This window comes from Anas platyrhynchos, chromosome 1 (genome assembly GCF_047663525.1).
Source record: "Anas platyrhynchos isolate ZD024472 breed Pekin duck chromosome 1, IASCAAS_PekinDuck_T2T, whole genome shotgun sequence".
Taxonomy (NCBI): Eukaryota; Metazoa; Chordata; class Aves; order Anseriformes; family Anatidae; genus Anas; species Anas platyrhynchos.
This window is the reverse complement of record NC_092587.1, coordinates 52,813,163-52,838,739: the sequence shown is the minus strand read 5'-3', so window position 1 is coordinate 52,838,739 and position 25,577 is coordinate 52,813,163. Positions and strand designations below refer to the sequence as shown.

Genomic DNA, 25,577 nt, shown 5'->3' with positions numbered 1-25,577 from the left:
ACCTGTGCTACAAACTTAGAATTCTCCTATTCTGTAATTATCTGGCATAAAATAGAGAAGATATCCGTTTATAACTCTGAGACATGTTCTTCAACTTTGGTTGTGTCACATATTGATCTAGTTCGGTTTTGCAGAAATGTCAGGCATACTCCATGATCGCTATTTACTGTTGAGTGTAATGCATTGTAGAGACCCTCAAAATAATAACTGAATTTCACATGAAAATGGAAACTTTTCATACATGTTGATTAACTGCAGAATAGTTGCATTTTGTATTGAGTCCTGAATGGTATGTCCTATTGTCATTTAGACTTGGACCATTATGCAGAGCACTGTCATTCCTTCCCTTCCTGCAGTCCCAGTCTATTAAAAAATAAACAAAACAAACAAACAAAAACAAGAGGCATGCAGCTGGGTAAGGGCTTGTACTCACAAATTTAACTCCTCAGCATGGAGTTATGACATGGTGGGCCTGCTAGGATTCATGCAACATACCAGGATTTATGCAGTGTACCATAACTGCCTGCTACATGGTGCACCTGGCTAGACACTGCAACAGCCATCAGCTGTCAAAAACCAAGTTATGAAATTTAGTTGTGCTTATCTATCAATACTTATGAAATGGATAATCATGCCCATGAAATCTATTGGATTGCACCCTACTTTTTCTTCTGTAAGAACAGTAAAACCCAATTAAAATAACCTCAGTGCTTTCAGGAGCAAGAATATTCAGAAAGCACCAGATCAGCCTGACTCTTGTGATATTCTCAGAGCTCCTACAATGCTAAAAAGGAGTAAGTGATGATTGCCACGTGTATTGCACAGGTCACTGTGCTACCTTTGCTTTATGGGAATGCCCTCCATTCCACAGCAGTACAAGCAATGATGCTGCAAGACTGTTAAACTAAACATGCTGTGGAGCAGGATGCACTTTTTATTATTGTTTGTACAATGAAATGGAGTACTGGTCCTTTACTGGAGCTCTGTCAAGAATGTGGTAATGCAATAAAAATGAACAGTAAAAATGTGCAATAAAAGCACTCAAATACAAATGTGAAGATGCAATATATGGCTCCTAAATTTATGAATAAATACATAAATAAATAATCTGTAGTCCTCTTGTTTTAATTAAGTTTAGAACAAATTTGGTTATGCAAATAAGAAGAGAGTTTCACCCCAAATGCAAAAGTCTGAAAACTTAGGCAACAGGTATAAAAATGAGAATGTAACTTCTAAAAAAAATGTAGAATGAATACTTTCACTGATTTCCTAGTTCCTTTTCTCAAATTATTTAGACCAAAGTGTTGAAAGAAAAAAAAAAAAAAGGATGTAAAAGAATCACATTTCATCATCACTTGCTTTATAGTAATCAGTATTGAAGGTGACAGGAAAGATCTTTAAGGACTTATATAATGAACTGTTATTTAAAAGTTTGTGATGCTCTTCTAATGTGAAGTAACATGTAGGAAAACACTTTAAGGTCTAGAGTGGGAACTGTCTGAGTGAAGCCATATGGAAGAGTTTATGTATTAAGGACTGAAACAGTCCTTATCATGGAAAATTTTCTGGTCAGTGTGAGGTAGTAAAAGCAACGCTGAGCCACCCTCTGCTCTAGAGAAAGGCAGTAAGGAGAAACGGGAGATCCAGCAGGTGGAAACTGTAGCCAGAGCAATGAAGTAGGAAGAAGATCTCCACAAATTCTTGCAGGAAAAAGTCCTGTTATTCTACAATAATGAATTTATTGTATGCATTTGTTTCCCTGACTATGCACAGTATCCAGACAATGGACCAAAAAGAAGATTACATTTCTACATTAGAGTAAGGCTAGCTAACTTCTTTTTAGAATGAATTAGAACACCCTGCAAATACTTAAAATACACACATAAGGAACTACATATATATATATATACAATATATATATAGGATTAGGTTTATGCTCATTTTGATGAAAATGCTAATCTTCGAGGAGTTTGGAGAAAAGATTTGGAGGAAACTGGGATTTTATGCTCTCCAGTAATCATTTATTCAGAGATAAAACCAAAGCACTAAACCATCAGTGTCTCTAATCATGGGGGACCAAGGTTTCATTAAGTCAAATATTTCTGTCAGATTAAAAAAGGAGATATGAAGAGATTTGCAAAATAGATTTCAAACATCTAGCTTTCTGCTCTTTTAATGTATATTTAAACAATTGCTTCACAGCTGCACAGCAGGTTTGAGGGAACAGTAAAGAAAGAGGAATTAGCAAATCACAGTTCTCCATAGTTTTTTGTCATGTTCCGTTAAGCATTACTTTATGAAGAAAATAATAAAATTTTTGTAAAGTACAATTTACAGCTTATAACAATTTCAAAATAATGTGTATATGCTTATTGATACTGACAGGAATCTCATAGCAGAAAAACAAGAGGTGCAACAGATCTCAGGCTGTTTTGTGGGTGGTAAGAGTGAAACTGAACTCTGTTCTTTGGTGATTAACCTTTGACACTGGGATTCAGTCTAGTCACCATTCTTCATATAACAAAACCTATTACAAAATTTCACAGGTACATAAAATGAAACGTTATCTGTGAACCAAGATCTTTAAAACATCAATATTGCAGTGGGGATGCTTATAATTTCTGTTGAAGAATCTGACTGCTTCATTAACAACAATATCATCTCGAAGTAGATTAATCCATTCATATGTAAAGAGAACACTTCATGCTCTCTTTTCTGCTAATCAGTCTTTCCTACAAAGTTGTTTCTTCTGAAGAATACATAGAAGGCAGTTAAATTAGATGAAAAATCCATGCATAATTTGAATACTGACATCAGTATTTTAGAATTTGCTACAGGTCATTACACACTAAACAGAGGTGTAAGGGAATACAGCATTTCATTATCTTTGTTGAAAATGCCCTAAGACATTTGGACAGCTACACAATCCTGCTCTCCAAAATAATTTTAGAAAAGACTGAAGTTACTCAAGTTATATTTAACATATTTTGCTGGGTTGTCAACAGTAGGCAGTGGCCTACACATAAATAGGTCTAAAATATGCACAAAATCATTATCTGCTGTCACTGTAGAAAATCTTTCCATTTTGTACTCAGAATTGTTTAGAAAACTTTTCTCAATAGAAAGTATTATTTATGTAATACTAAAAAGCAATTTTTGCATGTGCAATAGTGATGTTTGTCTCAAACATGTCCATAGAAATTAATGCTCTTAAGTGACTATCTGGAAAATGCATTGGAGTTTAGACCTATGCTGCTCAGACTTTAGTGAAAAATGCTTGTGATGATGGAAATGCAGAGGTCAGACTTGCTGCCCTCAATATCCACAAAGAATTTGGATTTTTTTTTCCTCTGATACCTTAGATTAGAATTAGTTGAGGACATAAAATAGAATACCTATAGCAACTTAACTGATTATTTCTTGTGCCTTTTTTTTTTTTCCCACCTCATAAAAAAATAATGCAGTGAAGGATATAATTTTCAGCCTTGCCACACATCCTAGTTGTATAGACATCTAAATTAATGCTGTGGGACATGGTATATAAGAAGCAGCCAAAAATGCATTGTTTTGCTTCATTACTGCATTTAAAACAAGGGCAACAATAACTTTTTGCAGAGTTAACATTTAAAGTTAAAGGTAAAATGAAAAGCAATTACATACAGGACATAAAGACTACATTTCAAAACAAAATATTTTTATTATGTGCATCTTTGCAGGAAAGGTATAATTTGGCACAGTAACACAGACATTTAAAAATATGATTCAGACTACAAAAAGGTTTATCCAGAGTTAGACCTGTGTAAAGTTATAGCTTTAAATAATAATAATAATAATATAGAATAATATTAGCACATAGGAGAGCATTTACAAAGCAATAATTTTCACTTTTACTGTTTTAAGAAAATGTGGTGAAATCTATATGAAGTTTATTTAGATTTTTCACCAGGAAACATACCTTAACTCACCAAAAATAGATACAAACCATCTAGCCTAAGCTTTCTTTTATTTTTTTTTTTTTTTTTTTCCTCCCAGGAAAAAAATCACCAAATTTCACCCTATTTCATCCAGAGATTTTAAATCCATCAATTTCTGAATTTTTGGATTGATGAAATATTGGGTGTATTAGATATTCAAGAAATGCAAATATTCTTTTTCTCAGCAAAGTATACTTTTAATAACATTTCTACTCCAAAAATCTCTTTGTATTCCTTACAAAGGCTAAGGCCACCAAAAAAATGTACCACAAAGTGCCTCAGGCTAATAGGAGCTGAAACTCTCTAAAAGCTAGGGTTTAAAAACGTGGTTTCACATGTAGCTCTTGGTAAAAAGAACACACCATAGTTAGCTGAATTTATTTATATATATATATATATATATATATATATATAATATTTGTGTATTATACATATAATACTAAAGAATATTTCAGTAGCATAAGTGACATAACATCTGCAGCATTCCTCAATGTCAGAGTCAAAACTGTCCATAACTATTGAATGTATCTGCATTTTGTACTTGTTTCTTGACTTGTACTACATAGCAAAAGCTAGTCAATTAACGTGTATTTGTAAGTTCTTTTATGAATAAGTTACTGTATTTTCTGGTGCTTCTAGTATAGAATATAAACATTCATAAATCACAGATCACCCTTTCTCTTCAGTGATATAAATAATTTGTGGATGCTTTCATGTATGCTATAGAAAAAAAAACAAAAACACACAGCATAAATAAAAGAATGTATGCAGTTATAGTATCATGGGCCAAATCTCCTGTAATCTCTCTGATAGCTCCTGGAGTTAAATTTATCCTCAAATTGTTGAGTAAAATTCTGTAGAAGCAAGAGGAAATTGTAACAATGGAGTTTTAAAAGGCAGCCTGAGTGTTTTAAATATAATTTGTGTGTCAACTGACAGAAGCAATATCATCTTTGGCATTTTCAAGCAGCACTAGCATTTTCAACAAATGCTGAAGAAAAGCGTATGGTGTAAGAGTGATACAGAACCTCAAACCAGTAATTTCTCTAATTTCATATTCTACACAGTGCCAGTGTTTTCTGAATTCCAAAAGTATATCCTTGAGATAATAAATGTAATAAATGCTGTATTTTCCATGGTACATTTTCTACTAATGAGGAAAAGTGAAACAAACAAACAAACAAACAAACAAACCACCAAACCACCAAGAGAAACAAATGAGTTTTGGAAAGCCACTTATCACACAAATCTTAACAGCACAGAAAGATTACACAAGGGCTGTATAAATGTTTGAGGAGGGCAGGAGAAAATTTGTATGCAAAGTGCTGTACTTTAAAAATGTGACTTAGTCCCACTGTACTATAAACCATGTATAAAACTTAATTATACCTACAAGCTTGGGAAAAAAAGTTTTAAAGGTTATTTTGGGGGGAAAACTGTTGAGAGGTCTGGGAAACAGTGAAATCTCTTAATGGGAATCAAAACTGTTGTCATTTACAACTTTACATTGGAGCAGAAATGGATTAAAAAACATCAGTATGGGCCATGCTATCACCTGTCTGTATTCTTTCTACTTTCTGTGCCCTTTGGAAGCCACTAGAGCTTGAGTTACTGATGATATATAGGGCTAATAAAATATCTCAGTGTGTATGCACATGCTGTAGTTTAGCATAGTTTTAAAAAAGACTCATGCTCATAACACAAATTAGAGGATCTCAAAAGCTGTGGAACAAAAGTGGTTATCTTGTCAGTAATTTAAATACTAAAGTTAATTTCCATGAAGATCATAAATGACAAAACCATGAAGGAAAAAATCACATCCCACATCCCTTGTAAATGAGATTCATTCTTCTCAGATTAGCGTGTAAAGAGGAATATGGTTCACAGAACCTTGTTGGAATTTGCAAATGTTTGTATGTGCACTAAGAAACATCACATCTGCCTTCAAAATGTTCATAAACAGACACTACTGTTCTATTGAATTTTGGTATTGGCTGTACCACTTGCAGCTTGTATAATTGCTAGCTGCAAATTATAACCTTCAGCCACAACTATTTGGAGAGACTGTGTGTTATGGGGAACTGGATAAAATACTGCATCATTTTAAAAGCATCTGAGGGGTAAGCAAATAAAATTACTGTAAAACAGAGTTACAACTAAAATTGTTTGGTAAATACTTCTGAAAATTGTTAACAATATCTGCTATTCATGTTAGCTACAACAGACACAATGAATAGGACAACATCTTCCAGTTGTGAATAGGTAATGGCTTCTAATGTAAGGATAAAAGAAATAAAAATTATAATTTCTTGTATATCACATGATAATTGCTGAAAAAAAAAAGCAAATATTGTAAGTACAATGGAATGAATTACTGTAGAGTTATCTTACCACAGTCTGCATGAAAACTCTCCAACAGCAACCCAGATTGCCTTTATATTTAAGGGCCCTTCTACATTCACAAATTAATTGCAGCAAGGTAAAATATATAGTCAAACAACTTTTTTTTTTTTCCTCCCTATGTAAAACATATATTTAAATTATTTTAAATCTAGTGTTTAAGGATAATAGAGGTCCGTTTTATATCTCTCCCATATATAAACTCCACTGCCTGATTTCAGTGAGCTTCCACTGTATGTCTAAGACACACAAATTTAGCTGCCTATGCCTTAAGTGTCTGCATCTGAGCTTGTTATGCGTTAGTTGCCTAACACAGGCACGCAGTTTCATTGTAGTGGAGAGGGATTTTCCTTCCCCACCTCTGGCTCCAGACAGATGCAGCTCTCCTGCCCATTTTGTGTCTCATCTGGCAGCCCTGGCAGATAGTTTATGTGGCAGATCAGATTTCCTAGAGCAACACAGGCTATGGTCAAATTTTTGACATCCAGATCATGTGTAGATACCCAAGTTAAAGAGTCCTAATTCTGAGCTGAATCCTGTGCTCTGTAAAATACTGAATAGTTTACTTGTAAATAAATTTTAAAGAGATTACGATGTACAGCTTAACTATCCTGTACACCATCTTGATACATTTTAAAACCAAGATTTCATATACAGTAAGATAGTTAAACTAACTGAATTGTGTAACTCTTCCTCTACAACAAATATAAGGGCTCCCTTGATGACTTGATGAAATCCTTATACATTAATTTGTAGAGAGAATTGACTGCTTACAATATCACAATTTGCTAACATTTAAAAAATATTACATGCAATCAAAATAATTTCTGCATAGCGTTTATCTGAAAAGAAGATAAACTTATATTCACTCTTTAACAGAAACTATGGTCTTCACAGAATCAAACCAGCAATGAACTGGTTGGTGTACATTCTTGCTTTTGAAAAGTTCAACCAAACCAACAACAGTGACTTATGCCATATCAATAGTAAGTATTGGAACTGTATACCAAGGTCCTTCTCTATTACCACTATGTGATTACATATAAATGTTACCTTCACAGGCTAAGTTCACCCCATGGGTCCAACTGTCCATCTCAACTGTCCTTGCAATTTCAAGTCACTGAGTGTAACAATTCCCTTTCAATATGAAGTGTTTTAAAAATGGTTTTAGTAACTACAGCTGAAATCAGTTTTGCCAGATTTCCAGATGTTTTCACACCTTTTGGTATGCATGTAATAAGCTAAAAAGATTGTTAAATGAGAGATTATTTACTATCTGCAGATGAAAAGCTATAGTCTCTCTCTCTGTCCCCCTCCTGCCCCCTTTTATGTAACGCTATTCCAATACAAGTACTCACCTTATATTGACATGTATATGAAATGTCTGCTGTTTCTCATTGTTGCCATGCATCAGAGCCATAGTCACAAGCTAGGCATTTCAGAGAAAGGTGCTACCTTAACAGATATATTTCTACTATTTTTTATCCCCGAATCTGATTTTCATTGTATACTTAATCATATCCTCATCTAATCAAGGGGCAAATTTACTGTCATCATTTTATGTTTGGATATAGTTCTGAATATGTAGTACACTCTTACAATCAGTACAAGAAAATGGATGTGAAAGTAAATACGTATTCTCATGGGAGAACAGACACTGAGTGACAGGGATATGGAAATTACTGAAAAGCATATGTTCAATTCCCTTGGAAACTTGGCCCATTTATTTTCATATGTAGTATGATAAATTTTTAAAGCTCTTTATTGTCTGTGCATTCACTGTGGAACCTAGTATAAAAACAGACTTACACATTGTGATTATCTAATTAATTTTGGCTCATTTAAATAACTAATTTTTTGAAATGGAAACTGGGATACCAGTATTCTGATTGTGTCATGTCATGCTTTGCTGATTAAATGTCTTTCTAAATACTTTTAGTATCATGCATACACAAAGACTTTATTTCTATATTATTTCTATGGATTTGGGGAAAGAAAGGCTATGAAAATACTATTTCAAACTCATTTCATTGTACACCTTTAAACTAATTTTCTTTCAATCTCCAAATAATAAGGCAATGCTCTAAAGACCTGGTCCCGTGCCCAGTGAAGTGAACTTGGATTTACTTGCGTCATGAATGGAAGGGATCTGAGGAATGGGATGCATCTGAATTGGCTTGACTGTCCAAAAGGACGGTTTCCTATTTAACAAGCGCTAGTACAAATAAAACATTAGTTGAGTATATGTAAGTCATATGAACCCAAGTATTCTGAACTTTCTGAAATGCAACAGCAAAAGAGGGATTTTATTTTACAAATAAAGTAACTGCACTTTATCTGTTCAAAGAAAAGGGTGATTCATAATATCTGGTTCATAGCTTATAAAAAAGAAACACTAATAAATTGCAGATCCTGTTTCTAAGAAATTACTTTAGGAAAGTAACTTTTCCTAGCTTAATATAGGGGAGTTTAAAACAACAACAACGACAACAATAACACAGAACAAAATCTGCTTGATTACTATATATTTTATATTATATCATGTCATATACATTATTCTGAATTGAATGGTATTCTATTTTCCTTGAATAATTTGGTAGTAGTTTAACTTTGCCTGTAGTTGTTTTCAGTTTCTGTCTTAAGGCTGAGTAAAAGGATACCAGTAAATGGACATAACCCAAAATAGCTTTCATCCAATTCTCTTGTTTAACTTACATTAAACAGTGTGAAAGGCACCTGTCAGGTGGAGATTCAGAATATGATGGGGATAGCAAAGTGACTAGCCAACTCCGTTATGTATATTGTCAGACCTCAGCATTGTCTCCTTAGGGTTTAGAATTCCTTTCTATATATGTGTGTGCTTGCATGTATAATACAGTTAAGTGTTGTTGTTCACCCTTTCAAACAAAAGATTATGGTAAGTCTGCAAGTTAACTTACAGGTGAAAAATCTCTTGTCTAAATTCACAGAAGTAATATGGCACCACAGTTCACCGTGAAATACTGCACTTAAAAGGGCAGACAAACCTAAATTTTGACATCAACTATAAAGTTATTTCCTCCACTTAGTTTAAAAATGTCAATGTTAATATATATATCATGTGTACATATATGTGTTTTACTTAATTTTATAGTATAATAGAAATTAAATTTCTTATAGTATCTGACAGATTAGTTGTTTCACTCTTTTTTCATGTCCAATAAAAAATTTGAGAGCCTGTCACTAGTTCCTGAGTTGTGGTTTGCTCACAACAGAAGAACAGAATAAATTAGGGAACAAAAGGTTGTATTAATCTGATAAGCACCTTAAACAAGCCTTGCTGAGCAGTTTATTCAGAATGTAATTTATCTTTTTTTTTTTTTTTTTTCTCCTGAGAGGCTTAAGAAATGTGACTGGAATACACAGGACAGAATATTACAGAAATCGAACCTCAAAAGGGGAGAAAGTGTTTATGTTACCTCCTGGTTAGCAGCAGCTAGTTCTTCTTCCAGTGCAGAGACTCTTTCTAAAGAAACCCTCAGTCGCTCCCTTACCTAGAAGAAAAATCAAAATATGTGCAGTAACGTAATCTCTATCGGTCTTTAAAGTTAATATAATCTGCCATATGCACTACAGTATGCCCTGCTAGTCTATAGGTATGTGTGTTGCATCCTTTCATAAGACATACTCTGTAGTAAAATGTACCCACAAAACTAGGTGTCAAACTTTAAATACCATACTGCTGTTCCACAGTTTGCCTATAATCTGATGGAATACACAGCGATTGCAAATATTCTAAGACCATATTATGCATAAATATAAAATGTCATTCACAAGCATCTTTTACAAAGAGTAAGGAAAAAAACATTGGCAAATGTGTTAAGCCCTCTCCATGGTAGATAATCTGCTCATATTAACTGATCTGCTCATATTAACTGAATGCAATGAATTCACTGAAAAAATAACTTGCAGCATTGCCTTCAGGCACACACATTAAAGATTTTTCATATCATTTTGCAGTTTGTTTGGGTTTAAAAAAAAATCGTAAACAAGTTACACTCTCAAAAGCAGAAGTGTGTGTTGTGCTTCTACAAGCTTCAGAGATGTTCCTGTTGTATGTCTATGACTCACACCATTAATAATAATAACTAACAGCAGCAACAACAATAATAATTCGATACCTCTGAAGACATTACTGTTTGAGCACCCTGGCTCAGCATCAGCTCATGTAACCACACATAACCAAAGCTAGCAGTGTGGGCACCAGGCTCTCAATATGATCAAAAGGCAGAGATGACCTAAAGTGAGCTTCAGCGTTGTGTGTTGGTGACTTTCCCTCTTCTGTCTGGGATCTTATGGCAACTCTTCTCCTAAATTGCACAACTTCATTAGGCAACTCACCTTAAATGACTTGCCAAAATTTAGCATATACTCAGCATATATTTCAACTCCCATTCCCACTGCACTATGTTAGTTCCAGTTTATGATCTAAGGACATTTAAGACTGTTAGTGGTGTTTGTAGAGAAAGCTAAAATGTTCTATTAGATTAGTAGATTCAGCTGCAAAACAAAGCAAAGCGAAAATTAATCATTCGGGTACAATGAAACATTGTACATTTTCATGTATGTACAATTGTTTCCAGGCCCTTGACCCCTGAAAATGATGTTTATGCCCCAAAGCTTTCATAATTTTTCCTGTGATAACTCCTAATCTAATAAATGCCATTTTCTTTCTTTGCATGCTTTATTTTCCTTTATTACTGATAGTGAAAGCCAAACATTGCTAGAAGACTCACTAAATCACAAGAAAAGTTTACAATTCAGTAGATGAAAAGTATTTGTTAGCAAACCTGCAACATAGAATGTACAGTAGTTTTATTAAATCTCAATTTTAAAACTATTAAAATCTCATCAAATATATATTCAGGAAACAAACACAAAAAAATAAAACTATTCAGCCTTTCTGACAAATGCAAAAATAGTTGCTTATGCAGTACTTTGAGGTTTTTGGTTTTCCTTACAAACTTCAACTTTATTTATGCAAAATTATGTAGACAAATAAATTATATGAAAACTCTCAGGTAACTATAGTTTTATTATATACTAAACTAGGCTGTTAGCCTTAAGACTATAGAAGGCATGACTGACAGATGCTCAAAGAAACAAAAGAAAAGTGAGCTGAAGAGGCTTAAGAATATTAAGATGCTCCCAAGATTAAAAAGAACTCTATTCCTTTAGCGCTATCAGAAAAAGAAAAAAAAAGTAAGTTTTTTAATGATCTTCGAGATACATGTAGCTTAAATGGGCATTTCATGTAGAGTTTGAATATGTAATCAACAGCTGAGCTGCAGTAACTGACTGTGTCTGTTATTCAACTAACCAAATGAAGTTTAAGTCATCCTGAAGTGGCAGTTCAGGATGCCTTTCATCTGTGAGGCAGATGAATTTCTTCATAATTTCCAAGCAATTATATCTTTCATAGAAATACTTCACACCAAAACCATAATGCATTCTGACTATAGTTGAAAATCTGTTACTGTTTAAATAGCTGAAAAAGTGTTCTTGTTTCATTGCTTTACTTTAAATTTTGCTTGCTTGATTTTTTTTTAAATTAAAAAATTAAATTAAATATTAAATTAAAATTTTTTAAATTTTAAATTAATTTTTTAATTCTTATCTCTGCTCAAAAAAACAGAATTATTTCTACAGTTCTCCCACCTTCCAAGAGCAGCTTGATGACCTGTTTCCCTAACCAGATGGAAAAACGGTCAAGGCAGTAAGGCAGTATGACTCCACCACCTGGAACTAATATAGAATCAGAGAATGGCTTGGGTTAGAAGGGACCTTTACAGACCACCTAGTTCCAACCCCCCTGCCAAGGGCAAGGATACCTCCCACTAGATCAGGTTGCTCAAAGCCTCATTTAACCTGGTGTAGAACACTTCTATGGATAGGGCATCCACAGCTTCTCTGGGCAAACTATTCCAGTGCCTCACCACCCACATGGTAAAGAGTTTCTTCTGTATATCTAATGTTAAGCCTACCCTCTTTTAGCTTAAAACCATTACCCCTTGTCCTATCAGCACACTCATTGACAAAGAGTCCTTCCCCATCTTTCCTTTACTGGAAGGCTGCTATAAGGTTTTCCTGGAGCCCTCTTTTTTGTTGCAACAGGGGAGGTTTAGGTTGGATATTAGGAAACATTTTTTCACTGGATGGGTTGTGAGGCATTAGACCAGGCTGCCTAGGAAAGCAGTTGAGTCACTATCCCTGAAGGTGACCTGTAGATGTGGCACTTAGGGATATGGTTTAGTAGTAGACTTGGCAGTGCTAGGTTAATGGTTGGACTTGATGATCTTAGAGGTCTTTTCCAACCTAAATGATTCTATGATGCTATGATTCTCTAGGCTCAGCAACCCCATCTCTCTCAGCCTGTCTTCATAGAGGAGATGCTCCAGCCCTCTGATGATCGTCCTCTCTCTCTTTTCCTCCCATGCTCTCTATCTTCCCAGAGTTTCCCCCGATTCCTCAGCAGATCCTAAAACCTCTTTCTGTATCCTTCTTCTCTTCCCAGCACCATTTCCATCTTTCACTAGCTCTACACAAATGTATATGTAGTCTGTGTCCTACCAGTGAGGGGTGTAGTCCTGCCTCGAGAAGTCTGATTTGAACCTCTTTGAAAACAGTGGGAGCTGGCAGAATATAATTTCTTAATGGAAATCTCAGCCCACATGTAAAAAATACATAGAGAAATGAGTCTTCTTTCTGGCTTCAGTCGTCTTGGCTGTAAGTGCTGCTGAGGGACAAAATGATTGAGGAAAATTTCACAAGATGGTAATTGCTGCTAGCTGAAATTAAATGCAATGAGTTAGCAATTTTACTTTAATTTTTCCTAAAGTTTCCTGAAACTGTATATATATTCAAGCCCAAGTGAGCTGATTTATAAATTCTCATTTATAAATGAGAATGCATGATTTTAAAAGTCTAACACTTGCATTCTTTTAGAGTATTGTTAGAATTTGCAAACCAACTCGGCCACATCACTGAGGAGGTCAGAGTGCCATAACAAGCTGGAATCACACAAAAACCTTTTTACACTGTGGCTCTGTAGAACTGAATCATAGCAGGTTTTATACAGACATTTTACAGCCTGAAAAACAACTCTACCTGGAAATAATAGGCAGCTGTTTTAAAGACAAAGTAGGAGACACATTTTTTACATAACAATTCAGAAAAAAACAGGTAGAGAATTAATGTCGTTATTTTGAATATCAAGCTATTATGTTCAAATCCAAGCTTTGCTTTCTTGTCTTTTTGTCGGTAACAACATGGAACAGTATCAGCGTGAAACAAAGCTACAGATGGAAATTGCCTTGTCTTGTATTGCCTTGCCTTCCTTTCCCTTCATATTCCTCCTTTGCATGTACACAGTTAATGTGCTGTCTTTTTTTATAATGGCCTAACCAAAATTGCAGTCTGATGGCTTTTATTTTTTCTCTGAATATAAGATTTTATAAAGGATATGAAAGCAAATTCTTTCTTGGCACAGAAGTCTTCTTTTTTCTTTTCATCTGAGCAATGAACAACTAATTTAGACTCACATTTGCCATGGTGACATTGGAAATGTTGCAACTAATTTTTTGTGTTCAACCACATACTTAGCAGTTATTAAAGCCAAGGAAATCTTCCATTATGCCAGTGAAAAAGAAAAAAAAAGAAAGAAAGAAAATAATAATAAAAAAAGCTGTATCAGTGTTCTGATTTGAAGGAGAAATCTGCTCTACTTTACTGCCCAGAAATTGTTACTTTATTTCTTAATTCAAATTTACTTCTTAGTCTTCAACTGATTTCACTTGGAGAACACAAAAGCTGAATAAAGATTTAAGGTTTGGTCATTCACATTCCAGAAAAGAGCACAGGTTGCAAAGGTCATACTAATGTATTCAATACACATATATTGTGAAAAATACTTTGAGTAGTATTTACCAGTTTGTGATTGTGTTAGTGTTTTCTTGAACTTTTTAAGTTCATATATAATAAACTTTGAACCTAAATAAGGGACATCAGCAAAAGTCTCTGAAAGCCATATAAATATGTATTGTACTGATTTTTGTATTGGATTACCTCTTCAAATTTATGTTAAAGAAAACAAACAGAACCATCCCAATTTGTCATAGATGCAATAAAATCTGTTTTTCTGGGTCACTTGCTTCTGAGAGACAAAGGAGCGGGAACGACTGCAAAGTATGTTTATCTGATATTTTTTTTTTGATGAATTAATAGAATTTGACATCGTTTTATCTGTAGCTTAAAGACAGTAATTGAGTAAATGTTGTTCATATAAGTAAGCATTACTGTGTTTGAGTTTATCACTTCAGAAATAATGTACTACCTAAATTTCATGCAAAATGTATTCCTATTTTCTTGGGAACTAGCTAAGGTTTTACTAAACAGGACTTCACAAAGTAAGACTAATCAGATGTCATGTGATCTATTGGAAAACAGTACAATATGCACTCTTAAAGGCCAGATTCCCATTATGGTGCCACAAATAGAAAAGAAAAGGCTTGCTCTCTCTTTGTCACTGGGTGAACCCAATGTGGGCTCAGATGACCGGGTACTCCACTGGCTTTTAAATGCAGCCATGTTATCTTGAAATCTAACATAGTCAAGGTTATGTTAGCACCACTGTCGGTGCAAAATATCACCCATCTTTCTCTGTCTCCTAGCAACTGCTTCCCACTTTTTTCCTAGCTGTCAAATTCTTTCTTCTTTCTCTCCAGATCTGCAGCCCACAAAGAGCTTTTAAAAACACTTGCACATGCTAGAATTGAATCACTTTTGTTCATGAACACTCTAGTGAATAAAAGCTCTCTTAGCTACTTGCTAATGAATAAAAAGATAGTGGTAATGTTGACGTGAATAAGTTGTTTATGTTTTCAACAGTAGACAGGTATACTTTTCTGCCATGAATTAATCTTAAGAGAACTAGTGTTTTTTTTTGAATCTTAGCTAAGACAGTAAGATCTGGTAGTTTCTTTTCTCTGTGAAGATCAATTGGACATTTTGTCTTAAAAAATCAAATAAAAATGAGCTTGGAGAAGAAGTTCCTTATGTTTCTTCTTTCCAACGTACATTTTAAAAGTTGAACCAAAACTCTAAATCAAAATAGAAAAAAAATATGCAGGAAACAAAATGTTCAGACAGATATTAGGAGGAAACTAAGCTATATAAATAACATTTTTTTCTAGATTTTGTTCTTCCTGAACTACATATAAGTAATATGTACTTCCTGACCTACTCAAGTACAATGACTAGTCTAACCATGAAGTTGATGTAAGCTTATATTTTCTATTCCATACTAATGATGTCTAGCAAATCTCTTCTTCATCTGCTGTGTTATAAACTGTTCCATATATGCATGTATACCCCACAGTGTTGTTTTACATTACTTATATATTTTTGTTGCATGAAACAAAGAAAGATATCATCTACTTAACAGCAGTAAGAGAAGCCTTTGAGACCTGAAACATTTAAGCAGGTCAAGGGTGATTAACTGAACTGGTATATCTATACAGATCATCCCTTTGAATACTGCTGTAAATTTCAAGTGACTTATGCAGTGGCAAAGCCTATTAAAAATGTGATGCTAGAATTTCATACTGGTCCCTGTCCTAACCAGTCCTAACCTCTGTTTAAAACTTGTCCTTTTTATTTTTTTATCAATACCCATTGTTTGCAGCATATAAACTAACTTTATACTTAGAAAAAAAACAACACAATCACTGAACATAATGTTACTGTAAAAAAAAAAAGTCTAGATTCCTTTGGAATGAAAAATTATATAAAATATGTCATTAAATAGACCAGCTACACTGTGACCCTTTCCATGTCTTTTTGCTGACAGGATGTGTGACAACTCTAAATATGAAGAAAATCTAGAATTGGTAGCAAAACTGCCTGTGTTAGTTTTCAGTCTAAGAAATTTAGTATAATTAGACATATAAAGATGCTTGAAAATAACATACAGTTTCTGTCAAATTAAATTCCTATAGAGAAATACATTTAGTGTAGTTTGAATTTCATTTGCTGTGACAATTCACTTGGCCAAGAAGACACAATGAATTTTTTGAGATACATATAACACAGTAAATAGACTGTAAAAAGTATAAAACAGTAAATAGTCAAAACTAAAGGAATGTTATCATTACCTCCATGCCCTAAAATGAAAATTTGCACAAAGTGAACTACAACTATGACTTTGGCATTGGATAATAGGGCAAGAATAACAGCATACTCTTACTGCCTTCTGCTCTCCAGGATTTATCTATCGGGCTTAACCAAACAGGACTGGCTCTCTGCTATTGGGAAGTTCATGAAAAGCCTTCATTCTATAGGGAATGAAGAGATGCTGAAGGAGCTGACGGTGAAATAACTGTTAAAGATACTCATGCTCTCTCTGAGTAATGCTATCATTGCCATGGTTGCTTTTTACTGGTCTGTCTTTTGGATGAAAGCTAAAGATAAAGCCTAGACTTCCTGTAATATCTAGAGAACCAATAAGCATTCTGAGATAAGTTCAATTCCTGGTTCTCCTTAAACAGGCCTCCCTGGAAAGATGAATCCTAAATTGATATGTTTTATTTTCCATCTTAGAGTCTGTTTTATATTTTTCTTTGCATTTTATTATAGTAATGATTGTGTTTTTATAGTTGTACTGTGTATATAGCAATCCTTGCACCACTAGTCAAGTCTTGTGACAAAGCTTGTTACAGCACCTCAAGATGTTTTTGTGTAGGAAGTGAAGATAAAACAGCAAATTTGTGTTTAGGAAGAATGTAAACAAAAAAAAAAAAAAACACAAACCAAACAAAAAACATGTAAATGTAAACAAAATTTAAACAAAAAAAAAATGATTTTTTTTGTAAAGATTTACTGAAAATATCTTACTATTCTTTTTCAAGGTTGTGATGGTTAAGTTATTGGTTTTCAATGCAATTCTGTCAGTTTTCTTTACCCTTTATCCTTAACCTACTTCCTTTTTGGGTGCATTTTCTGATGAGGCAGTTTTTATTTCCCGTGACATCAATATATTCTGTATTTTTTTTTTCCCCTCACTATTTATTAGTAAGGTCTGCCAACTGACCTCCCTAAGCACAGCAACAAATCTGTGGGAGCAAAGCATAACCCACAATACAAGAAGACAGGACACTTTAGTGAATTGGGCATACTTGAGTCAAAGGGGTTAGACTGGCTGCACGCAAAGGTGCTGACAGACTTGATTAATTCATTGTCATAATGAGGCTTTTAATATCTTTGAAATTCATGGCAGTTAGGGAAGGTTCCCAGTGGGTGGAAAAAGAACAAATCATGTCCATCACCACAAAAGGAAACAACTATCCTGGGAAGATCCTGGAAAACACAAACTGATCAGTGTTGTGATATTTATGGAACAAATAATCCTAGAAGCCATTTCCAGGCACATAAAAGATGAGACAGTGGTTGGGAAGAGCCAGCATGACTTTGTAAAAGAGAAATGTCACCTGGCCAGCCTTACTACTTTGTGTGATGAGATGCCTGGCTCCATGGATAAGGGGAGAACAGTGAATGTTTTAAGACTTTTTGCAAGATCTTCAATATACCCCTCTAGAGAAAAAGCTGAGATATGAATTGTATAAGTGAGTTATACAGTAGATGGAAAATTGGCAGGACTGCAAGGCTCAGAAATTGGTGATCAATGACAAAGTCCAACTGTCATCCAATTACTATGGATGGAAGAATCTCAAGAAACATAACAGGTTTGGGGTGGAGAAAGCAGTTTAGAAGAAAAGATTTATGTATTGTGGTGAACAGCAAGATGAATGATTATGTCCTTGTGAAAGAGGCCAGAAACACCTGGGATTACTTCACCAAAAGTTAAGTCAGTGGGTCAAGGGTTTTGTTTATATCTCTCTACTCAGGACTTTAGATACTGCAGCTGGAATACTTTGTCTAGTTTGGGGCTTTACAGTACAAGAAAGACACTGACGGACTGGAGTGAGTTTAGTGGAAGCCCACCAAGCTGGTCAGGGGATGGAGCACATGGCATATGAAGAGAGGCTGGGTCATTTCAAACCTAAGAAAGGAAGGTTCATGGGAGACTTTGCTGTCAAAAGCTAGCTAACAGGAAGCTGTGAAGAAAAAGACAGTTTCTTCTTGGAGATGCACAGTGATAGAGCAAGAGGCAGCAGGTGCAAGACTCAGCAATAGAAATTTCAACTAGATGTTGTAGAAAAAGAAATTACAGTTAGGGTAATGAAACATTGGAACTATAATCATAAAGGTTTATTAGCCAATTTGGGTGTCTGCAGTCTTTTTCACTTCCATTATTTTTGAATAAAAATCCCGCTAATTGCAACGATAAATGGTGTAATGTGGTAGCATTCTAACATCGCGTATCTGTATGGTATATAAAACATCTGTGTTCTATTCCTTTTAGTGAGAATTACTATAACATGAACGCATAATTTTATACAGGATTTGTACCTGAAAATAATGTGTACTAGGTTTATAACAGGTTATTCTAATAGCATTTACTAAACTGCTTCCTTGAATAGCCTTGGAATGTTTTATAATAAAATTGGATTCATTATTTCACAAGAAAAATGGTTCAAAGCACAGGTGAATAACACATAGAAAGAAGTCATTTTGGCCAATCAATTTAACAACTTTTCTATTGTAACAAACCTCATGTTAATATCACTGCAGATATCTGATTTTTCTACACTGATCATTATCATTACCACTGGGAAGAGACCCAGTAGATACATAAAATGTGTACCCGTGTCAGTCCAAAAATTTTAAATGAATACGGATTCAAATCTGTTACATTAACTTAAAAAAAAATAAAAAAAATTAGGAATACAGGCCAAAATATTATATTTGGCTTCAGTCTAAGTCTGTATCTAATCTAATTGATACATAAAATAAACCGCATAGTAAAATAAAACCTAAACATTCACAAAAATATATATAATAAATAAATAATTGCTGAATAATTAGAATGTATTTAAAATTTATTTCTTATTATTCCTCATATTTTTCCAACATGTTGTCATAAAGTACAAAGCAGGAGAACTCTTTATAGTTTTATGAATGTCTAAAGTGTTGGATAAAAATCAAGGTTCAGACCACAAACCTTATAAATCCTCAAAAGATTTTTCTTAATAATACAGAATTTTGTAAGTCTTGATGATGGCCCAAAACTTATTAAAACTAATTGTTAACAGCAGCTAGAAGTCACTATATTCCTTTTTCTAATTTTCCTTTAAATATGCTTTCACAATACATAACTGAATAGAACATATACTTTAAGAGACATACATAATAATTTTAATATATAACCTAATATACAAAATAATTTTGGAGTTGGCATAAGTTGCTTAAATTAATTTAACTCGGAACCTGACAATTAAACCCTGAATGACTCATAACCCACGTTTCACTCTTTAGCTAGCAGTGAAGAATAAATGCTACTATATGACTACAGCTACTCTTTTCATAAAGCTGTTTTTTAAATAATAGTTCCTTAAATATTGTCAACCTTCTTCAAATATTTCTAAATAAAAAGTTAATTTTATTACTGTGAGGCCAATAAACTGGCTTTATACAACAGAACTCAACCATGCAGTCAACAGTTCCAGATGCTGTGCTGCACAAGAGGACTCCACCGCTTACTCAGCCTCCTCAGAGAAGCAACTCAGACGCAGTTCTGAGCCCAGAGAAGTCAGCCAAAACAGACTCTACAAGGAACTAGGTTCCTTGCTTGTGAACAATGCTCCCTGCATGTGCAGTTTTGAAGCATTTACTAATTCAGAGGCGTCATTTTCTGAGTATATTGTTTCTAGACTTGAATTAGATTTTGTAATTCATGTAAAGAAATATGCAAGGTGATACCTCAGAATTACATGAAGTTTCATTCACACAAAAGTCTTTCCAATACAAAACACATACAGAATACAGTGGAAAGACTCCCTTTAACAATATGACTAGGCAGTTAACATCATGAATGATTTTTAATCTTGATTCTGCAAGCTCTCCATTAGCTTTGATAATGAAGGATCTACTACTCATTTCATACTGCACTAATCTTAGAGAAAATGGTGTGCTTATGTAGTAAATGCCGTAAACATCTCTGAAACTTAGGTTTTCCTTCTAAAAAGTTTTAAGAGGAAAGCTCTTTTACACACTTAGAAATGTCTCTTTCTGCCTCAGTTTGTGCTTTTAAAGTTTGAGAAGTCTACATTTTCTCATCAATAACTTTCTTGAAAACATATTAGAGACATAAATTCCATCATGGCATTTAATTCCTAAATAGGAGAAGTCTTTCTGGTAAGGGACAGATTTGCTTGTTTTGAAAAGTCAGTATTACTGACTACAAAAGACAGCTAAAGTGACCCAAATTGCAAAGTAGCTATTGGTCACACATTCTTAAGGACTTTGAACATGTATAAATGTTTTAAGTACAAGACATATACCAAGAAGGAAACACACAATAAGCATTATAAAGCACAGTATAGTAAGTCAAAGGGAGTATCTGATAACATTCTTTCCACACTGTACCTTTTCATCCAAAGCCTTGTGGTGCTCAAATAGTGATTTCAGAGCTTTGAGGACTTCAACTTCACTGGAAACTCCTGAAGGAGACTGTGCTTGCCGTTTCACCACTGTCATCCTCAGTGACCTTTCGTGTCTTGAGACAAGGCACTCCAAATGCTCCAGTAACAGCTATTGGATTTGATATAAAAGGTTATTAATTCTTATGCACTTAAATGCTATGGAAATTCTAACTACAAAATGTGTGGTACCAAATGGCAATTTTCTTGGCCACCTCATTATGGGAGGGACTGTTGGAATTATTGCCAACATTTTATGACTCAAAATCAATTGAAATCAGATCAGTAGAAAAATAGAAAATCAACTCCTAATTTCATTTAAAACTCTATGAAAAGTAAACTCAACAAATCACTCAGCATAGAGTCACTGTTTAACTAAGTTAAGTACATATTTACATTATTTGTCATTGTAATTGATAAGCATTAGCTATCAAATAACAGTCAAAACCAGTCTAAAACATCATGCAAAAATATAAAAGCAGCTTATAATTATTTCACCCTAATTGTGATATCTTTAAATTGTATTGGAAGTTACTTAACTAAGTATGTAAAAGCAAAATGTATATTTCATTACATTTATAAGATTATTTACTCTAACATGTCTTTATTGTCACTAACTTGTTCTAAAATGTTCATTGTGTCTGTTTATTACAAACATGAACAGTGTATTTCAGGCTATTGTAAATAACCTGCAGAATAACCTGTAAATGACATATTGTAAAAACATATGATAATTGTTTGTCATTATTACTCTAAGTATGTTAAAAGAAATACTAAAATGACATCTTGGTGTACAGAAAATTCACCATTTATCTAGGCTTTCATATCTCTAACCCTACTGTTCTTACTATCTGAACATAGAAGATAATTGCTTAGCTGTAAGGCTGTAACAGGGTAGCTAAATTCATGAATCACAACACTTGATAAATGTATTGCAGTTACAACATACAATTATACCTAAACCATTGAACTGGAAATTTTAAAGTTACATAGATAATTGTTTATTATTGCTCCTTTGATGCTATTCTTAATATAGCTACTATTAGAAAAGAGTTATATTTTTCTGTCATCTATAGCTATTCTCAGACACATAATGACCTTTATTGTTACATGAACTAATAGACACAAAAGGGTATAAACAGGGTATAATTACATTAGAATAGTTATATACAGCTATCAGACCAGGAACAATTCAGGTTTGATGTTATCTTTACTTCAAGCATGATTCCTGTATGTGGATTTGCACCTGCTTATAATTTTACAATAATTGCATTATCCACAAAAAATAGTGAATACATGTATGAATAATATTAATACACAAAGAATTGCAATGGCTCCATGAAATTCAAGAAGGTTGTGTGTTTTTCACCATTACTGAATTCAAGTGGTGGCCCATGTTTATCAAAAGCACATGAGTAAGAAGATGGATGAGCATTGTCATTTGATGTCTACAGGCCCAACAACAATTTAGTCAGATTTTTAATAACTTGAAGCAGTTCAAAGTAACAGGCAGATCTGAAGAGGCCCCTTCATCACAGAGGCATCAGGAACTTGATATGGAAATGTAGTAGGGTTGTAACTTAGATTAGATCAGGACTGTTTCCAAACACAGAGTCTTTCTGTTCATAACAGAAATTAAATGCACATTTAACTGCTATCATAACAGAATTTTTGAATATGGTCTAAATTCATTACCTTTGTGATTTTTTTTTCCAGGCCATTTAGTTATCTAGGAGATAACTGAATAAAAGAAAGTCAATAGTTATCTAGGAGATAACAAAGGGAAAGAAAGACAATAGTTGATTACTAATTCTACAGCCTACTTTCTGTCCCACATCTTCAAAGAAAGATTTCTGAGGAAATTGGAAAAAAAAAAGGAAAATACTGAACCACAGTTAAACTTTCAGCACAGACAAGTAAGTCAGTCTGCAGTTGTCCGCAGCTTAAACTGACACCCATTAAAACAATGCAGTATTCCATAATCTTGCTAACTATTTTTTGCCCTATCACGGAGCAAATTTATCATATTTGATGCTCTACTAACCTAAACAAATCATCCTGGACCAGAAGGGAGAATTCTTAGAGCCTGTATTCAAGTCTTCTTTAGAAGGAAAAATGAGAAAATTTGGTATAAGAGGGAAGAAAATTGATTGGCAACACAGAATTCTCGACATGGAAAATAAAATAATTACAGAAGGAATTATGCATAAACTATAAAACAGAGAAAAATAAGGAACATGGGAAAAAGGAGCGATAAGGAAAAAGTAGTGTACATTCGTCATCCCATTTTGAGCTGGGATAAACAGATGATCTTGACAGGGAACTTGAAGTCAGCATGGACAGAAGAAAGGTGGGAACCTTCTTAAGAGAAGGAAGAATGGAGACTGATGAAAGTGATAGGGACTAAGAAAATAAAGTTAAATATGATTTCCATGTATAAAAAGAGACTGGAATGGTCTGGGGGTACAGGAAACTCAGAATTTCCTATGGGGTGAATGTGGAGGAGTTTACTGTGTGGGATGAACAATGAACAGCACAGCACCATAGCCCTTTGTACAGCAGCACATAAAATATTTAACTTTAGGCTAAGTTACTATCATGTTAAAAACTTGTAATACATAAAATTAAATCAAACCAAAGCCATCCATTTAATATACAGAAAAGTTAATTTTGTCCTTAACTGAGAATTACCATTTTAGAGGTGACAAATCCAAATATAAATGTCTGCACATATTTCATAGTTGTTAAATAAAACTTCAAGTGCAAAATATTGTGTTGCCTTTTTAACCTTAATATAGAAAGATGAGATGATGCCACAGGTAAGTGTCAAAGCACTCATGCTGGATTACTGAACTACTTGTGAACATTTCATGCTTTTTCTTACTGTTATTCACTCTGGCCACTCAACTAGTAGTGGTTCATTTTTCTGGAAACTACCTCTGCAGTATTTTCCTTGCTGTCAGCCCTCAGAATGCTCAAGAAGACATGCTGACACAGGTTTCTGGCTGATAGCAATTTATTATTTTTGCTTTACAACAAAAGTCAAGTCTATTTCTCCACAAAATCTGTGAGCACTGCTTACAGCAAATCCACTTTAGCTGACCAGAGAGTATGACTAACCTGTGCTGCATTACTCCAAGCCATGCTGAAAGGGAACAACCAACCCAAGACTCAGAACATCTGACAGCAAATCCTTGCTTCCTCCTCTGCTGAAATGATACTGCTATTTTATTCATTTTTTGCTTCAACTACATGTACATAAAATGTGTGTGTATATATATATTATATATATTTTATATAGTATATATATATATTTTTAAAAAAGGTCTTCCCTACATTCCTGGGGATGGCACATGTAGCTACAGTTGCAGAAGTACGAAATGTTAGTTACTACATTGATGGGGAAAGAGACATATAAAAACACAAAACTGATATTGAAGAAAATAGTGTGTCTGAGCAATGTTAAAGTTAAGTGACTGAAGGAAATCAAAGTATCTGGCTGGAGGGGAGATGGGTGGGGATGGGATGGCAGGAGTTGTGTTGAAGACTTTCTCTGTTATATACATGTACCTCAATAATTACCATCCCATATATTTTTGAAGAACAAAACAAGATTTCACATCAAAATACTAATGTAAAAATATTGGTAATTTAAATTACAAACAATTTGTTTAGGTATTGTTGTATTTTGTATGTTGCAATTACACTCCGGCATTAACAAAGAACATGTGCTGCTAAGCATTTTCTGCTCCCTCACGCTGTGTCAAGCTGCTACAGATGTCAGGCAATCACAGGGAGAGGCAGCTTGAAGAGAGAAGATGAAGATCAACAGCAGCAAGCAGGACAGAATCACCCACGCATAATATCCAGTCAATGCTATGCTTTTCTTGCTGGAAAGCATAAGCTTGACAGTAAATTATGAAACTGACAACTGATTTTTACTCTTATGCTGGGCAAATTTTAGGATTCTCAAGATGATGTGATGATAATTTTACCTTAGCTAAATGTGGTGGAGGTTTCTAGAGCTCTGGACTCTTCCTGAGCACAAACAATGTTTAAAAATCATCATATAAAGACCGAAAAATGCTCTAGTGCATATTTTCTGAAGGAATGAAGCATATTTAAAATGATAATTAGAGCTAATATAGATAACTACTAGAATACAGTTTACTGTGTTTCTCAGGTGGCTTACAAAGCATTGTAAAATGGAAATGCATAAGTAAATTTAACAATGCAAGCTACATGTGCATAGGTTATCACCTGCCTATATTTTTTATTTTACTTTTTTTTTGCAAAATAAAATAAAATAAAATAAAATGAGAAGGTAATGGAGAGAAAATGAGAGGCATAAATAATGGAAGATAGGGAAAATAATAATATAGAAGAAAATAGATTTTCTTCTACAGAACTAAACTAAGACACACTTGGTTTAAGGGATTCCTTACAGGAATGGAGCAATGCACTAAGAGCCCAACGCTCTTTTGAGGTCTACTTACTAATCAGTACAGTCAAAACTGAATTTCCTTTCAGTCTGTATTTAGAATGCTCATTGTTTGGTGACACTCCAACT

The 25,577-nt window shown here is 34.0% G+C and overlaps 1 protein-coding gene across 15 annotated transcripts in view; it reads right to left on the bottom strand.

Annotated features, from left to right (window-relative positions):
- The window catches only part of PPFIA2 (PTPRF interacting protein alpha 2), a 328,207-nt gene that overhangs the window by 93,867 nt on the left and 208,763 nt on the right, over positions 1–25,577 (bottom strand). For all 15 annotated transcript variants that reach the window (XM_072037122.1, XM_072037130.1, XM_038181210.2 and 12 more), the window contains 2 exons: positions 20,955–21,119; positions 9,833–9,907 (listed from right to left, as the gene is read on the bottom strand). In XM_072037122.1, coding sequence (XP_071893223.1) covers positions 9,833–9,907; positions 20,955–21,119 — 240 coding nt within the window. The remainder of the gene's footprint in view (positions 1–9,832; positions 9,908–20,954; positions 21,120–25,577) is intronic.